At 43.2% G+C, this 17,370-nt stretch overlaps 1 protein-coding gene across 1 annotated transcript; it reads right to left on the bottom strand.

Annotated features, from left to right (window-relative positions):
• Positions 1 to 15,778: 15,778 nt before the first annotated feature.
• Positions 15,779 to 16,965, bottom strand: LOC124551830. The gene is made up of 4 exons (XM_047126471.1): positions 16,867 to 16,965; positions 16,634 to 16,696; positions 16,245 to 16,447; positions 15,779 to 16,112 (listed from the first exon to the last, which is right to left on the bottom strand). The coding sequence occupies exons 1-4, from the start codon at positions 16,955 to 16,957 to the stop codon at positions 16,077 to 16,079; spliced, it is 393 nt and encodes a 130-aa protein (XP_046982427.1). The 5' UTR covers positions 16,958 to 16,965; the 3' UTR covers positions 15,779 to 16,076.
• Positions 16,966 to 17,370: the final 405 nt, after the last annotated feature.

Raw genomic sequence — 17,370 nt, 5'->3', positions numbered from 1 at the left:
TTTTCCGATACTCGGTACGATTAATTTACGATAAGTAATTTTTGATTTCGGTCATATGTAGACAAATTTTATGCAGACAATTCAGATTTGCACTTCAGTGATGTAATCGGCTCACTAGAATATCCGAGGAAATATTGCTTCGAGAAATAAAACTTTAAACATCATGAAATGCAAAATTTGCAATAAAGGAAAAAGGAATCCAATTAAACGTCTAAAGTAACTAATTGTTTGTTCAATGAGAACTATTTAACTAAAACTCAGAACCGAATAACATTGTGAATGTTGCGTGATATGATGTGGAATGTTTGACTTGGAATACACAAAAAAATAAATTACTACTCTACTCATAAAAAATAACTGTTTGAAATTATCAACACTGTTCACTGAAAATTAATCTGCTGATAGGACGACACCTGACTACTCCGACTACACACTGTTTTCAAGAGTTCAAGGTGAGGTCTGCCCTGAAATAAAAGTGACTTACCTCTGCCCACCATGCAGTTTTGTGCTGGAGTACTGACGTTTTCGAAAGCAAATACGAATCAGCAGATGCAGTAGCTAAAGGAAAATAAACTGTTCACTACTAATTTCTTTCCTTTTGCTTCTCAGGAACAATTTGAGATTTCGTGCGGCGTAAGGTACGACGCACACGCGACGAAATATATAAAACTTTACTATGAAGTTTGGAGGTAGGTTGTTTTACTTTAAAGAAAATCATTTTTGAGAAATCAAACTCTGATTATTGACAAAAAGACTGAACAACATAAGAAGACTAAAAATTACAAATATCTCTTAAGACAAAAAAACTATAAACATTTCAACCACTTGAGTTATTTGTGACATAATATAAAACAAAGAGATCAAATTAACACTAATAATGAAAGTTATTAGCTATCTGAGGATCAAAGATTTTCTTCAATTAAGAGTTTTGACAAACAAACATTTAAATCTTACGCAAGCCTTCGTAAGCCTTTAAATTCTTCCAAAAATCATGTGTATAAAGAAAGAGAAAGTATTATAAATGAGTTGTCATCTCCATAATAAAGTATTTCAATTAATTTCTCTTAGATTCACAAATAACAGATCTCATTCTCTGAAAATATCAACTGCTCGCAAATAAGAATGCCTCGTCTCTGCACAGATGACTGATTAACGAACCAACCATAGATAAAACTAAACGCAGAATCAAGGATCTTATTCACTACTCGTGCAGTGCGCTCATTCATCTTTGTCCCATTACACTAAAGGTAAATTACTTACAATAGCAGAAAATATATGAGAACCTTACACACGTGCGGCTGGTGGAGCTATGTTATGGAACAGCAGAGATCCTACAGAAGTAGGCCATGACCGGGCAACGGAGCTACAGCCTCCATTGTAAGTAGAGGCGGCTGTTTCCTACTTCTCACGGTGGCTGCCCACGCAACGGTACCGTATTGGCCGGGAGACCTTAGGCGTCGTACTTGCCAATCATTCGGAAAACGCCTTTCTGCACGAAACTGCCACGTAACTGACTTGTGTAGATGAGCTACAAGAAAGAGGTCAGGCATTACACAGCCGAAGCAGCGGCTTGACATGAAATGTGCTGGGTAATTTCGCGTTCCTCTCAATATACAGGGTGAACCGGAAGTCCACCGACAAGGTTTCAGAGGCTCTTCACGGATACCGTCCTAGTGTTTCGATATGACGGATATACTGTCTCCGGCGGTTCGCTACAGATTTGGTTTCTTGTCCCAGTTACCTTCGTACCTATACCGAACTGAAAATAGTGAGCGACACTGCGAATGCCGACCGTGTGTGACACCAATGGACTTCTTCTTCTTATGGGCATATGAAGAGTCTAGTCAATGAAACTATGGACGATAATCGCACAGGTTTTCTAGGACTATAGCTGCGACGGAAGTGGTAGGATAAACTCTTGGAAATCAGGAGCGTCTAGAACAGGTGACGGTGCGTAACTGTACACTCTGGCTATAAACTCTGCCATGATCACAGAGACCGACAGTGAACAATATCTGTAATGGAGTAGTTCTGCATTTGTTTCGTGCTGTGCTGCACACTACGGTGTACACTGACCACACTGTGGTAAAAGTGTACGGTTTCGTTCGAGGGTTGTTTTATTACTATGTGTTACATGTTGTACGTTTTGCTTATAGCGTATTACAGTCTTCCTTTGTTGTGAAGGTGTTTTCACAGAAACACGGGTGACTGCGGTATTAAACCGAATAAATCATAATTACATTATTACTCTGTAACGGGGCGTCGTAGACCGTGTGCCCCTTTTCCGAAAATTACTCAGAAGGTATCACTGAACAACCTTAGAAAGTTTGTCGGTGTAGGTTTGGTTCACTAACTCCCGCAGTCATTTGTAAAAGTCTCAAATTGGAAACTATTAGAAATAAGAGCGGCGTAGTTTGTAAATGAATCGGTGAGCAGCTATCAAAGCGTTTTTGCTGATATAATTACACTTTTCTGGAGACTTATTGAGTTTCATCTATACCTTCAGTAAGGATAGAAGCTGAAGTAACGAATTAAAATTCATGGCCAGGCCACGACTCTAAACTGTGACTCCTGTTCAGTAGGCACTTGTGCTATCTACTGCTCCACCCTGGCATCGTGGGTAAGGCACCTGCATACAATGGCGTAGTCCATTCCACTCCCTAACACAAACTTGAACATAGGCATCGGCTCAGAGGCTTTCTGATTTGGAGTAGTACCCTAGTTTTTTATGTAATGGGGAAATCTTGCCTGTAACGCAGACGTAAGTGCTCTATTGATCTGATGTAATTACATTTTTCTGTCATGCCAGAATTATAATTTGTGCCCAACAGTCCAACTCGTCGCTGGTAAAACATCAAGGTAATATTCAACTCTGCCCACATATGGGTCAGGATTTCAACTTCAACAGTTCTGATTCATTCATTGATTTCTGCATGAAAGGTACCAATGACATTGACTGGTACTGTGCATGTGCGATTCTTAGCGTATTCCCACAAAAAGCAGTCTCATCGCGTGACAGACTCGCCCACCACTCAGGGAATCCGTCATTCAAAACATCTAGCACGTTCAGTCTCTATTCGTGGGTGCACCTTCAGCTGAAAGAGGATTGAGAGTTCCAGCTCCTTGATCTGTTCGAGGATGTCCAGGTAAAATTACAACATTATGTTTTTTTTCGGTGAAGTGAAATGAATCTATCGTCCTATTATGGATTAGGCCATACCAAACATTCAGTTTCGGACTATCACACATACGTTCACGTGAGTTGCGTAGGTGTTTGTATTATGGCGATTCGTATGTCCAGAAATGTGGAATGTTGTTTCATCTGGAAACAGGAATTTCTTCAGGTAGTCATTGTCAGTATCTATAGGAGACCAGCATGGAATGCGAATGCATACTGCTGCAGTCCATGGATCATCTCATTTTGTACGGATAAAGGCCTAAACCGATCATGTACCACTTTATCGACAATTGATCTTTCTTCCTGCCGTTTGCACAGCGAATTAACCTCTGGGGCTACGTTGAAATGCAGCTTCCACTCTGTCAGCACGTGCTTGAGACACAGCTAGAAGTCTGCTTCAAGGACGGTCCTTCCCACTGTATTTCTCTTTAAAGTTTTTGAAAAACCTCATTGTGATTCTTCTTGCTGGTGGTGCACTCCTATACTGGCACTGGAAATTCCTTAATACCGTAGTCGAAAATTTCGAGTTTTCATACCAGATACTCCTTAGGACTGTAGCACGTCTAATCTGCAACAAATGACAAATGAAAAAATTTCAGAGCTGCTGAAAATTTTACGACTAACCACTGTGTTCTATATTTAATAGTTCCCAAGTTATGATGATAACAAATGGTAGTGTGATTCGTAAAAATATGTGGTAGTGACTATATCTCGGAACATTTTTCTGATTTTCGATTCCAGGTAGCCCTGTAATAGAAGATTAATATCTTTTCTTATTCCATTTTTAAATAATAGCATTCGTTTTATGTGTGTTGTTGTCTTTTTCTGAAATTACAAACATTACTCCAGTAACATAAGGTTTTTGCAACTGTTTCAGAGCACAACATGAGTAGTGGAACAAAGTTCATGTTACCCCAAGCAGCATTGTTGTCAAATTTATTCAAAATGGCAGATCCAATGTAGTGGCCATAGATGTGGCAACATAACACTGATATCATGACGGGAAGTTCAAATTTTGGCAAGAAAATACACTACGTGATTAAACGTATCCGGACACCTGGCTGAAACTGACTTACAAGTTCGTGACGCCCTCCATCGGTAATGCTGGAATTCAGTATAGTGTTGGCCTACCCTTAGCCTTGATGACAGCTTCCACTCTCGCAGGCATACATTCAATCAGGTGCTGGAAAGTTTCTTGGAGAATGGCAGCTCATTCTTCACAGAGCACAGCCCTGAGGAGAGGTATCGATGTCGGTCGGTGAGGCCTGGCGCTAAGTCAGCATTCCCAAACATCCCAAGTGTGTTCCATAGGATTCAGTTCAGGACACTGTGCAGACCAGACCATTACAGGGCAGTTATTGTCGTGGAACTACTCCGCCACAGGGCATGCATTATGATCAGGTGCTCGACATGTTGGAAGGTTCAACCACCAACCCCGAATTGCTCTTCAACATTGGGAAGCAAGAAGGTGCTTAAAACATCAATGTAGACTTGTACTGTGATAGTGCCACGCAAAACAACAAGGGGTGCCAGACCCTTCCATGAAAAACACGACCATACCATAACACCGCCGCCTCCGAAGTTTACTGTTTGGAAGATGACGTTCACCGGGCATTCGCCATACCCACACCATCCCATCGGATCGCCACAGTGTGTACCATGATTCGTCACTTCACACAATGTTTTTCTACTGTTCAATCGTCCAATGTTTACACTCCTTACACCACGCGAGGCGTTGTTTGGCATTTACAGGCGTGATGTGTCGCTTATGAGCAGCCACTCGACCATGAAATCCAAATTTTCTCACCACACGACTAACTGTCATAGTACTTGCGGTGGATTCTGATGCAGTTTGGAATTCCTGCGTGATGGTCTGGATAGATGTCTGCTTATTACACATTACGACCCTCTTCAAATGTCGGCAGTCTCTGTCAGTCAGTACACGAGGTCAGCCTGTATGCTTTTGTGCTATATGTGTCTCTTCACGTTTCCGCTTCGCTATCACAATGAAAACAGTGGGCCTAAGGATGTTCAGGGGTGTGGTAATCTCTCATACAGACTTATGACACAAGTGACACCTAATCACCTGACCAGGTTCTAAGTCTGTGAGTTCTGCAGAGCGCCCCATTCTGCTCTCTCACGATGTCTAATGACTACTGAGGTCGCTTATATGGAGTACCTGGCAGTAGGTGGCAGCACAATGCACCTAATATGAAAAATGTATTTTTTTGGGTGTGTCCAGATACTTTTGATCACATAGTGTAGGTCAGTTGGGCTACTTATGTTAAACTACCCACTTACCCACCTCCCCCATCCCCTTCCCTCCCTCATCTGGAAAATTGCAGTCTGTGCTGGGCTGCCAGATAGGATGGATGTAAGTCTTTATTTGTATGCATTGCAGTATATTGTTTATTTAAACAGTTTGAGTTATCATAGACAGTAGCTCCTCACAGTGCATTCACCTTCAGGTCTGGAGTCCAACTGACCTGGTTCAGAAGACCACCACCAGAGGTGGCTGTTGGTCCTCCCCCCTCCCCTCCTGTGACTCGATCCAGAATGGCTTTCCAACGATAAATGGCGCGAAATTCGCTCAATCTGTGCTGAAATTCCCAAGAGCACACACATAATTATTTATTGTGTACTATATGTTCATGGATGACGTATCTGTCCTGGAGAAGGTGGAGTTTAACAGGTATATTAGCTGTAATCATGCAGCTGAGGACTGTGTCCATAGCCATCTGCAGGATGTTTGCAAAGCGATAATATTTGGTGAATATATGAAGAAGACGACCAAACTTCATCAAACATGAAGATACAGCTATTTATGCTGACAAATGCATGTTCTGTAACTGTAGATCATTAAATAAAAGTCCAGTCAGTCTTCCAAAGCTCAAGAGGCAAGATGTTCACCTACTCCGGTGCAGTCATCCATGTTATCAATTTAGGAAATGTTGGTAAGTAAGTAAGTGTCGTGTGACTAGGGCCTCCTGTCAGGTAGACCGTTTGCCGGATGCAAGTCTTTCGATTTGACGCCACTTCGGCGACTTGCGCGTCGATGGGGAATGAAATGATGATGATTAGTACAACACAACATCCAATCCCTGAGTGGAGAAAATCTCCGACCCAGCCGGGAATCGAACCTGGGCCCTCAGTACTGACATTCTGTCGCACTGACCACTGAGCGATCGGGGACGGACTAGGAAACGTTGGTGACGAGCAGGGATGAATTAACTAAGTGTACTACATGCAAGCACACAGCTGAGGACTGTATCCATAGCCTCCTTCACAATGACTCTAGAGAAAAGGTAATGGATGAGCGTGCTTTTCGACAAATAATGGCAATGAAGCGGGATGGTATCACGATGCATTTCAGAAATAACGCAGGCAGATGCTTTTACTGAAACTGCCTATCTTATTGGAAATTGCCTAACATCCCATATCAACTTTACCCTATTCCACAATGAACCGTGGGAGTTCACCTTGCGCTTCGGAGACCAACTGACCTAGTTCGCCGGCCGCGGTGGCCGTGCGGTTCTAGGCACTTCAGTCCGGAACCGTGGGACTGCTACGGTCGCAGGTTCGAATCCTGCCTCGGGCATGGATATGTGTGATGTTCTTAGGTTAATTAGGTTTAAGTAGTTCTAAGTTCTAGGGGACTGATGACCTAAGATGTTAAGTCCCATAGTGCTCAGAGCCATTTGAACCATTTGACCTAGTTCACCATACCGCAACCAAAGGGCATTGTCGGCGCTCCCACAGTCCCCTCCTATGACGTAATCCAAGATGGCGGTCCAAAAATAGGCGGGAACCAATAGGAACACTGAATTTGGTCGCATGAGAGGCTTCAACCAGTAGGATGACAGCAACTGGGGACGTCATCAGGGGGATATACGGCTGGCTCAGCGGCTCCATGGCCTTAGTCTCACTATGTCAGCCAGCAGCAGCAGAAGAAGAAGAACCATGAAGGATCAGCAGCAGCAGTTGAGATCCAGCACAGCCTGCAGAACATGAAGAAAAGGAAAAGTAAGTATCTGGTATCACATCTCCGCCTGTAGTTAGCATTGTTGTTATTTGTTGTTTTCGTGTCTTGATCTGTATGTAAAACTTCCTCCTCCTTGTTCAGCAACACCCTTCGACCTGTCGAGGCCTGCACCAACATGTCGAAATTGGAAATTTGTGGTAAGTTCTATGGGACCAAACTTAACTTACGCTAAGAACAACACACACACCCATCCCTGAGGGAGGACTCGAACCTCCAATGGGGGGAGCCGCACAAACCGTGGCAAGGTGCCCCAGACCGCACGGCTACCCCACACGGCCAACATGTCGACCTCTGCCATGTCCAACCCACACCAACCTTAGCCACCATCTTGTTGAGACCTGCAGCAACATCTGGAAGTTCATGGGGTCTGTTACAGCGCATCGAATACTGCCGAGGGTCTTAAACAAGAGCAAGATGGAGGACGGTACTGGTCACCGACATATGACTCATTCCAGCAGAATATTCCTATGCTACCACAGGGACAGAGAGCTGATGCTGTGGATAATAAGGTATTAAGTGTGCTCTTTCTTTTCCGTTCTACATACAATTTAATTCCTAGTGCAACGACACTGGACTCGCATTCGGGAGGACGACGGTTCAATCCCGCGTCCGGCTATCCTGATTTAGGTTTTCCGTGATTTCCCTAAATCACTCCAGGTAAATGCCGGGATGGTTCCTCTGAAAGGGCACGGCCGACTTCCTTCCCCATCCTTCCCTAATCCGATGAGACCGATGACCTCGATGTCTGGTCTGCTTCCCCAAAACAACCAACCAACCTAGTGCAACGAAATGTGTACATGACTGCAGCTTGCATGTGAGGATAGAAACTAGAAATACATCGAATGGTGATGAAGTGCCTATTTCTGAGTTGCCTGGGACAAAAAATGTCCTGCAGAGCGCTACATCTATCAGAAGGTGACCACAGAGTATTATCCAACTCTTACCCCCCATCCTCCTCTGGACATTTGCGTTGTGACACTATTACAACAGTATATGTTGACTCTGCACTACGTGTGAAATCAGATGACGATAGTGGTTACCTCTGGCACGCCTCAGTTTTAAACTTATACGATGTGGATACTGCGCTATGCCTTGCGTTGGAGAGACTAAGTCGTTGGTTGCCAAGCATAGACTCAGAATACAATGACAGTGCAAACTTTCTACGCGTGCATAGTGTACATGTTGATGATTTGTAGCAGTTTCTTTGTTTGTGCATGAACATGGAGCGAAAAGAAAAAAGTTTAAATGTGCATGTGAAAAACCAGAGCTTTGTGAGGTATCCACCAGTTTGAAGGAGATACATGCGGAATTTATTGCATGTCGGAAAGCTTAACTTGGGAAATGCTGGACAGGTGTGAAGAGGATAAAAAGAGTCTAATGATTTTTTAAATAGTGCATCTGATGTACGATATTTAAATAAATAATGTGTGTATATAATCTCAAAGTGTGTTTGTGTTTTATTTCATACCTCTCTCATTATATACTGATTGAGGTCGTGCAGTGGTTAGCACACTGGACTCGCATTCAGGAGGAGGATGGTTCAAACCCATGTCCAGCCAGCCTGATTTAGATTCTTTGTGATTTCCTAAATCGCTTTAGCAAATCCCGGGATGGTTCCTCTGAAAGTTCACAGCTGACTACCGTCCCCATCCTTCCGTAACACGATGGGACCAGTAACCTCGCTGTTTGGTCCCCTTCCCAAATCAATCAACCAACCAACCATCTCTCATTATAGTCCATATATATATATATATATGGAACCGAATTCTCTGTGTAGCCAGTATATCTCAGATGCTAAAGTGTCAGAGCTATAGTGGCTACACTTGGTATCACCATCCTTACAAGCGTGTCATTCAACATATGCCCACTACATGTCGATACCTGATGTAGTCGGTATTATGGCAGGGTGGGTGAAACATCCTCATCACTAGGACTTTGTTACTGGTGACTGCTCCTGTGAAGATGCGAAAGAAGAGGTGAAGAAGAAGAAGAAGAATGGAATGCTCCTTCCTGATAGTATACGAGCAATTATTGCAGGTCCATCCAAATGTGGCAAGACTAATGTTCTCATGACGCTGCTAACACACATAGATTGAGACAGATTTGAACATGTTTGTGTATTTTCAAAAAGACTGTTTCAGCGCAAGGATCAGCTATTACAGGAGATATTTCACGAAGTAAAAGGCGTTACATACACGATAGTCAATGCAAGTGGTGATATTCCCCCCCCCCCCCCCCCCCCCAATAAGTATCGAGACAGTAGTTCCAGATCTGCACAAACCAGCACGCAAAAGATACCCTCGTAGCCATGTTATTAAAAAAGGTTTAGATGACTTATGGCAGGCTGGCCTTGTAGATATGACGGAATATCCAGATGAGAATAATGGGTTCAAATACATTTTATTGGTTTTTGATACATACTCCAAATTTGTCTGGGTATTAGTTTGCTGCAGACAGGGACGAATCGATGTCCCGACAACCGCCAAACCGATCACAGTGGAGAGTCCTACAATAGGTATTTCATGATCGTGATGCAGCGGTATGGAATATATCACTACTCAACATTAACCCACTTGAAGGCGAGTATCTTGGAACGTCTGCACAGAACAACAAAAGGTCAAATGTGGATGCATTTTAATCCTCGTGGTTAATACAAATGGACAGATATCTTCCCAGAAATAATTGCACAGTTAAATCGAACCGAACACAGTATAATAAAAATGAGACCTTTCGTTTTCGTGTGATAATGGACTCATGGATACGGTGTACTGGCGCATTATGATGCTGGATAAAAGCAAACAGAAATTTAATGTAGATGATATGGTACGTATCTCAAAACATAAGACAGTATTTGAGAAATCATACCTACCGAAATGGCCAACAGAGATATTTCAAGTTTGAAAGGTGCAAAGAAAAAATCGCAGAACTTACATCTTGAAGGATAGTAAAGGCAAAACAACTGGAGGTTGCTTCTACACCGAGGAGTTGCAGAATAGCTCAGAACCGGATGTTTTCTCGTGTAGAGAGTCATAAGATGGCGGGAAAATAAAGCGCTAGTCAAATGGCTTGGTTTTCCTGCCGCACAGAATAATTGGATTGATACTAGCGATTTGCTATGTAATGTGCACAACTACCGCAGTAGCATAACATAAGTGCTAGGAGACGCACTAGAGCAGTTGGTGATATTCTAGACAAACTGCCAGTTGAATTACACTGAAACGTCCCGTTAGAAAAAATGATGAATTACTGTGCTGGTAAACCTCTTACATTATTTGATTTACAAACAGCTGAGCAAAACTCGACGTACTCAGACAGTTTTCTCTTTACTTATTCTGATCATCACTAAACTGACACACAATATACTATCGCAACGCAATCTGACTTTCAATAATCCCTACAAAAGAATGGCCCTGACTAACAATAAACTTTACCTTTCATGAATCACTTACCTCACAAAAATCTTCGTTACTCGAACTACCGCAATACAGCGAGCGCCTATACTGTCGGCTAAATAAAAGATTCTAACTACTGAAGGCACTAACTACTGACAGGTATAGTTGGCAAATGAAAGATTTTGATAAGAACAAACAATGTATTTACCTTAATAATGTTCAGAAGTCATAACATATATATCAGTTCATGACATCCAGTCTTACAAATTTCCTTTTTCTGACGGACACATGTCCAGATCGTCCGCTCTCAAACCTCTGGCATCTCTCTCCCCGCATCCACCACTACTAGCGGCTCACCTCCAACTGCCCAACGCTACGCGCTTTTCACAGCCAACTGCCCAACACTACGCAAGGGAATATTCCAACAATGAGTCCAACCAAACACAGACTGCACACAGCACAGTCAGTGATTTTCATACAGAGCGCTACGTGGTGTTACCAACATAAAAACCTAAACAGCCTACTTACAACACATTCCGGGATGTAACTACAGTGAACCTACCTGGAATAATGCTTCATAGACGCTAAGCCCAAGGTGGTAAGGGGATTAATCCGCTCGACGAAGAATGTATGGAACACGATATTGCATACGATGTAAGTAAAGATATGCCAAGTAGCTTATTGCAGACAGGATTTTAGCCGACACGGCTAATGCGATACACAGAAGAAAGGATATTGGTGTAGGTCAACGGAATGCAGCATTTGCAGGTGATAAAACCATGCATGGAAAAATTAAGTTGGGTTTAGGAGTGATGATTTCAAGCGAGCTATAAATGCTGGGCCGGCCGCGGTGGTCTCGCGGTTCTAGGCGCTCAGTCCGGAACCGCGTGACTGCTACGGTCGCAGGTCCGAATCCTGCCTCGGGCATGGATGTGTGTGATGTACTTAAGTTAGTTAGGTTTAAGTGGTTCTAAGGTCTGGGGGACTGATGACCACAGATGTTAAGTCCCATAGTGCTCAGAGCCATTTTATACATGCTGGCGATGTGCACTAAAGAAGAAGAAGGATGGGAAGCAAAAGGTGTTCGAAGACCTTTATCCTGCCAGCAGTGTATGCCGCTACAAACGCTCTGAAGCAGAAGGGCGTGGGAAGAAGGCAAAACACCTCGAGTTCTACCAATAGCCACGATATCTGTTGGCCTTCTTCTCCTCCTCATTCCCGCCCCCTCCGTCCCCTAGGTGGTAGGGTTGCTCGCTGGTGGTGTTGCAACTATTGCTTGAATAGCCAAGAACGCGCAGAACCCCCCCAAGCACAGTTAGAAGATACCATATAACCGCATGATGGAGGTCGCACCCACCGGAAGAGTACTATACTTGAAACAGTACAGGAAATGGCTTTGTCTATTCATAAATTACAAAGAAAAAGTCCATTAGCATGACTATCAGACCACCCACTCACAAATAGCGATCTTCTTAAGTTTGTTTGAAAAAAATTCAACATTTCTAGATTCCGTGGCGTGTTTATGCGGGATATATTAGTGAAGACTATGTGGAAAACTGGTGAATGTGGTATTGTGAATTTAGATATTGTTGGAGGTCTCGGCACCGACTGGGAGTCATATGTTATGAAAAATGCGGGTACCGTCTACTATTTCGACTCTTTTGGTGACCTGCAACATCCAGAAGAATTACAAGGATACTTCACTTGCAGAAGACGTGTGTTCTACAATTTTCGACGCTATCAGGACTTTAATACACACCTCTGCAGACATCTGTACCTCATGTTCCTCTTGACGTTTACAAAGAAGAAGATAAAGATGAAGAAGAATATATAAGGAAGAGCTTTGAACTTTCCTGCTACTACTCTGCTGATTCTCTCTCACTCATGCTCTCCCTCTCAATGAGAGTCCCACACCCCTTCTCTCTCTACAAGGGATCCGCTGAACCTGTCACCCATCCATGGGTTATTTGCCTTCGCCGGCCTATGGACACATTGGCAAAGTCCCCCATGAATCCCTCGCTAAAAGAAAAGAAGCTTGTCAGCACAGATCGATAATTCGATGCTGCACGTCGTTTTCTTGAGCACTGCGTCCCAAAATAATCCAAGTGCCGTGTTATGAAAGGCAGGATCCAGAGAATATGTGGTCATGCACAGACTCCGCAATTTCTCAAAAAGGTTCGCAAGCAAGCACACGTCTGTGTCCATGAAAAGCCGTGCGTACTGTCCTAAAGGGCAGATGCTGAATTCCTGCTGGACGTTCACGGCACGTTCATACTCTGCATCCGTTATAGCATCGCCTGTAACATTGCTGTAGAGTGTAGTTATGTTGGGTACCCTGATTTCGTTGAGTTTTGCCGTACTATCCACATACTAGTATGGGAAAACCCACTTCCTAGTCACAAGTTCTAGCTTTTCTCGTCGGAAAGTGCAGGTAGAGTGATATTCATATCCCCCGAGACAGAGTTTCAACGAGTTTGTGGAGTGGCGCTTGCATAAAACGTAGTATGTCAAGGAACCGGAGCGTAATTCCTGGCGTCATTAGTTTGGGGAATAAAATGTATTTTTCGACACTTACAGGTACGACACTGACTCGATCTTTATCCATGTCGAATTCAGTCAATTGTTCAAAAAGGAATTGAGAGTCATATCCTCTTAAATTATGGAAGAAACCTGATATGTACCTTCGTGACCGGTATATCAAATTGCACATATACTGAGCTGCACTACGGAATTTTTCGTAAGATGAACGGTGGTTCCTACGAGGAGTTTCTGCTTTTCTATCTAACGGTAGCCCACAAATATGACAGACAATAGCGTTATTGTAGAAACCTTCATTCTCCTTCGATTTGGTCATGGGAACGTTGTTGGCGTGAATCTTATCAACATCCCATGAGAGTTTTTTAGCTCAGTGAGCAGCCAGACCGCAGGTTATCCCCACATAAGATTAGCAGCAGTTAAGACTGGAATCGTAGAATGATATAATTTGGTACACTGCTTCATATGGTTCGTTCTTTTTCTGTAAAGGTGGTATGTGAGATCGTGGGGTCACCTTCACGGTGGATCACCGGAGCGAGGAGGCATTCTAAGTCGGTGTACACTACAAATGGGCATCGCTCCTGGTGGTGAACATTTTTCTTCCTCAGTAGGCGTCATAACAACTACTAGGTCCTTGGAAGTGCAATCTACTAGATGCTCTGCTAATAACTTGGCTGAGGAAAAAAAATTGAGGCATCTAAAGCAAATATGTTTCACACAATGATTAGTTGATAATTGGGAGGAAGGGAATCGGGACATGTCTCTGATTAAAATATAATGATAATTACCACCTTGGAAGAAGATCAGCATTTCACGGTTACCGGCAGATTTTGATGAACGGAGGAAGCCCACAATAATATGCTTGTACTGCTCATCTGACTTGATTTTGTTCTCCAGGCAATAAACGTGAACCGATATTCCGACATTCTGCACCTCAAATATAAGTATGTCATGGATCTTGACGGGGAACTCGATACCATCAAAGTTATAACATCCTCGAATATTATCACTTACATGGTATATACCGGGACGTTCACGGTTATCTCTGTGATTGTAATTTCTCTCTCAATCCAGGATTGGCCTTACAAAACAAGCCTGATCCTTCTTATTTTCGACATTAATGGATGACCTCTTATTAGCTGTATCCTTAGGGAGCCTGATATAGCTAGGCCTTCCACTTACTGGTGCATAGACATGTGTATGGATCAGTGCTTTAGCTGACCCCCTCTCGCCCATCTCGGAAAACTGGGCCAGTATAGCACTCAAGGTGGATTCACGAAACCACTCGGTGATTGGTGTTATCACGCAATTCGAGCTCCAAAGATAATGACTTGCCTCTTCACAATGCCAGAGGCAACTTCAGGTCGGTGTGGGGGGAGGGGGGGGGGGAGGAAGGGGTTCGCGATAGCTCCAAGCAGAGCACCGCACTGCATTTAATGGCGGGCTACTGCGGATCATTGACTACTTGGAGGAGCTCCGTTTCCACGACGGGAAGGCAAGCCCTCAGGAACCCGACGAGGTCGTGGTATCCTCCTACCGGATTCTCGATTCTTGTGAAAGAGATTCGCTCCTCAAAGGCATCTGCAATCATTGAGTATTCTAACCGCGGTATAGTGTCACTGACCTGATGTCCTCCACTAAAAGGACGGGAGAGGGAACTACCGCTAGCCACAGGATGAATTGCTATTTATTTATTTAATGGGATAATAATAATTATTAAAAGGTGGCAATTCTATTTAAGCACCGTTTTTGCTCTTTCGATTGTTGCGAGTCAGCGATAGTGCAATGCTGCTCGCTTTGGAGAATACACGTTTTATAAGAATTATTTGGTCCAGGAAACACTTTTGCGACCACGGTTGCGATTTAGACAGTATTCGCGTAATTGTACTGATTAAAAGTTATCGTTTCCGAAAGACGTAAGTTCGATTAAAGCTGTGTGCACTTTTGCGCGTATAATGAAAATATTCATAACACGTCGCGTAACAAAAAGAAACATGCGAATCACAACCGTGATCAAACGGAGAAAATATATGATAACATAAATGTTCTTCGCTGTTATTCAGGACAGGCTCAGATTAGACCTTGCAATGTTTAGTTATAGGAAATCACAAGACGTGACACTTTAGAGATATTTGTTTTGAATAAATTGTATTTACCTTCTCTCTCTCTCCTTTTTACAGCCTTTATACCTTCACATCGATTAAGGAACTTTTCCTTCTCTACCGACCAGTACGAGAACAAAATTCAGACTCAACAAAATGTCTTACATCGAATTATTACATGCTTAACCCTTAACAATCATACATAGTTTCGTAGTACAAACAATGCTACTTTCTTCCGTGCACTAGAAAGTCTTTGATACACTGAGCACAAAAATGAATATAATAAAATTATAATTACATTTTTAATATCATGAATACTTCTTTAAATCATGAAAATAAGGTTTGACATCGTCGTAATATTAATTTTCATCGTTGTAGCACTACAAGGATCATCTATCTCTATTACTAATGATACTACTACCACAGGGTGACGAGGTCCATCCTGTTGATGATGGAATCGGCGAGTCCGTTACTGGCAAGGGGGAACAGACAGAGCCGAGGCAGGACAAGGTAGCGGCAGTGAGGGCCCGTGGGAGCAACCTGGTTGCGGCGACGGTGTCCGGCGATGCTGCTGCTGCTGCTTGCTGGAGCCTTCACCACCGCCAGCCTGGAGGGTGGGACATCGTTGCTGTTCTTCTTCTTCTTCTTCCCACTGAAGCACCAATGGGTGCGAGAGGGTATGCGATGGTGTGGTGGCTGGCACTACAGCGACCACCGCTGATACCGCCGCTTCTCGCGCAGCTACGGGTGGTGCTTTTCGAGACGGTGCATGCCGCTCGGCCGTGTGTTTTATTCCTGCGCCAACTCTCTAGGCAGTTATGGCACAGCTAGCTTTTGTGGTGCTGGTGGCGACTGTGCAGCCTCTGTAACACAGGAATAACGAAAAAAATTAAGTACAAAGCTCAAGATTTAAAAAAAAATGCTGCAAACAAATAACAACATTTCAGAATAACAATAATTATATCCTGTAATGAAAACGGTTGCATTATAACCACCTTTTCACTCTGGGTCCAAGAACTGAGCCATGCAGTCGAGTTTTCCAGTAGTTCTCCCACCCTACCCAGTATTTCCTCATCTTCCTCCAAAAGGGCGAGATGGCGCTGCCTTTCAGCTTCCCCTCCAGCAGCTGGCATCTCACGCAACCACTCTGGTATTTCACCCTCGCCTTGGGGCCATTTATATTGCTCACTGGCGCTACCTACAACAATAAGATATCGAATGTAACTATTTCTTGAAAATGTGAGAGGCATACACACAGAAAATGGTACTCAGAACCGTTTCCTTTAACTCACTGAAATATAAAAAGAAAATCGTATTCTCTAGTTTACTGAAATTACTTATATAGGAAACACACTAAATTTGAAAATCATGCTCTCCTACTTACAAGACTGAATCGATTGCTCATGTTTCTTGGCCTCGACACATACCTCTATATCTCCTTCCTCATCTGTAGAAACAGACAAAAAAGCAAATAATATATCTCAGATAACTGAATAAATGTGTATACATGCCCCAGCCCTCATCATTAGAACCACAGTACATTAAGCGAACAAAAAATATTTTCTCTAACAACAACATGTTAAAAAAATAATAATATAAAAAAATAAATGCGCTTACGTTCTTGCTGCGCCGACACGGTTATTATTGCTGGAGGCTGTTCCTGCAATAGTCCCTCAGCCCCCAACCGCCGATCTAGATCAGCCAACATCTGAGGGATGATGGGTGCAACGACAAGAAAAAAAGGACTATAATAACACCTATGGAATAAAAATTCGTCACACACTAAAATTACAGCAGCGAGCCCTTCAAAACCTCGGTAGTGCGGAAGTATGCTTCTACAGTCTACCTCCTAAACAAGTGCTGTGCAGGATACTAAAATTACGGGGCACAGAGGCACACTGAATGACTAGAGCAACTAATTTACAAGATAGACTGTCTTGGCGAAGGCGTTTGCTGCTGCTGCTGTCACCGGAAATTGTATGCTTCATTTTTTTTGGCTTTGGCATTAGAACACAGAATCCATCACACAGGCGAACTGACGAAGGCAGAATGAGAGCGACTGCACCGCGAAAGTGAATTATATAACTTCTATCCCCACCACCTGGCGTTTTACCCAGGAAG

Source organism: Schistocerca americana, chromosome 1 (assembly GCF_021461395.2).
Source record: "Schistocerca americana isolate TAMUIC-IGC-003095 chromosome 1, iqSchAmer2.1, whole genome shotgun sequence".
Taxonomy (NCBI): domain Eukaryota; kingdom Metazoa; phylum Arthropoda; class Insecta; order Orthoptera; family Acrididae; genus Schistocerca; species Schistocerca americana.
Note: the sequence above shows the minus strand (reverse complement) of the source record. Positions and strands in the feature narration are given on the sequence as shown.

Excerpts from the sequence above, each read along its gene's own strand:
- LOC124551830 (XM_047126471.1), bottom strand. The coding sequence starts at position 16,957 with ATGTTGGCTGATCTAGATCGGCGGTTGGGGGCTGAGGGACTATTGCAG. Across the intron at positions 16,448-16,633 it reads TGAGCAATCGATTCAGTCTT|GTAGCGCCAGTGAGCAATAT; the intron begins GTAAGTAGGAGA and ends TTATTGTTGTAG. Across the intron at positions 16,113-16,244 it reads CTTGGACCCAGAGTGAAAAG|AGGCTGCACAGTCGCCACCA; the intron begins GTGGTTATAATG and ends CCTGTGTTACAG.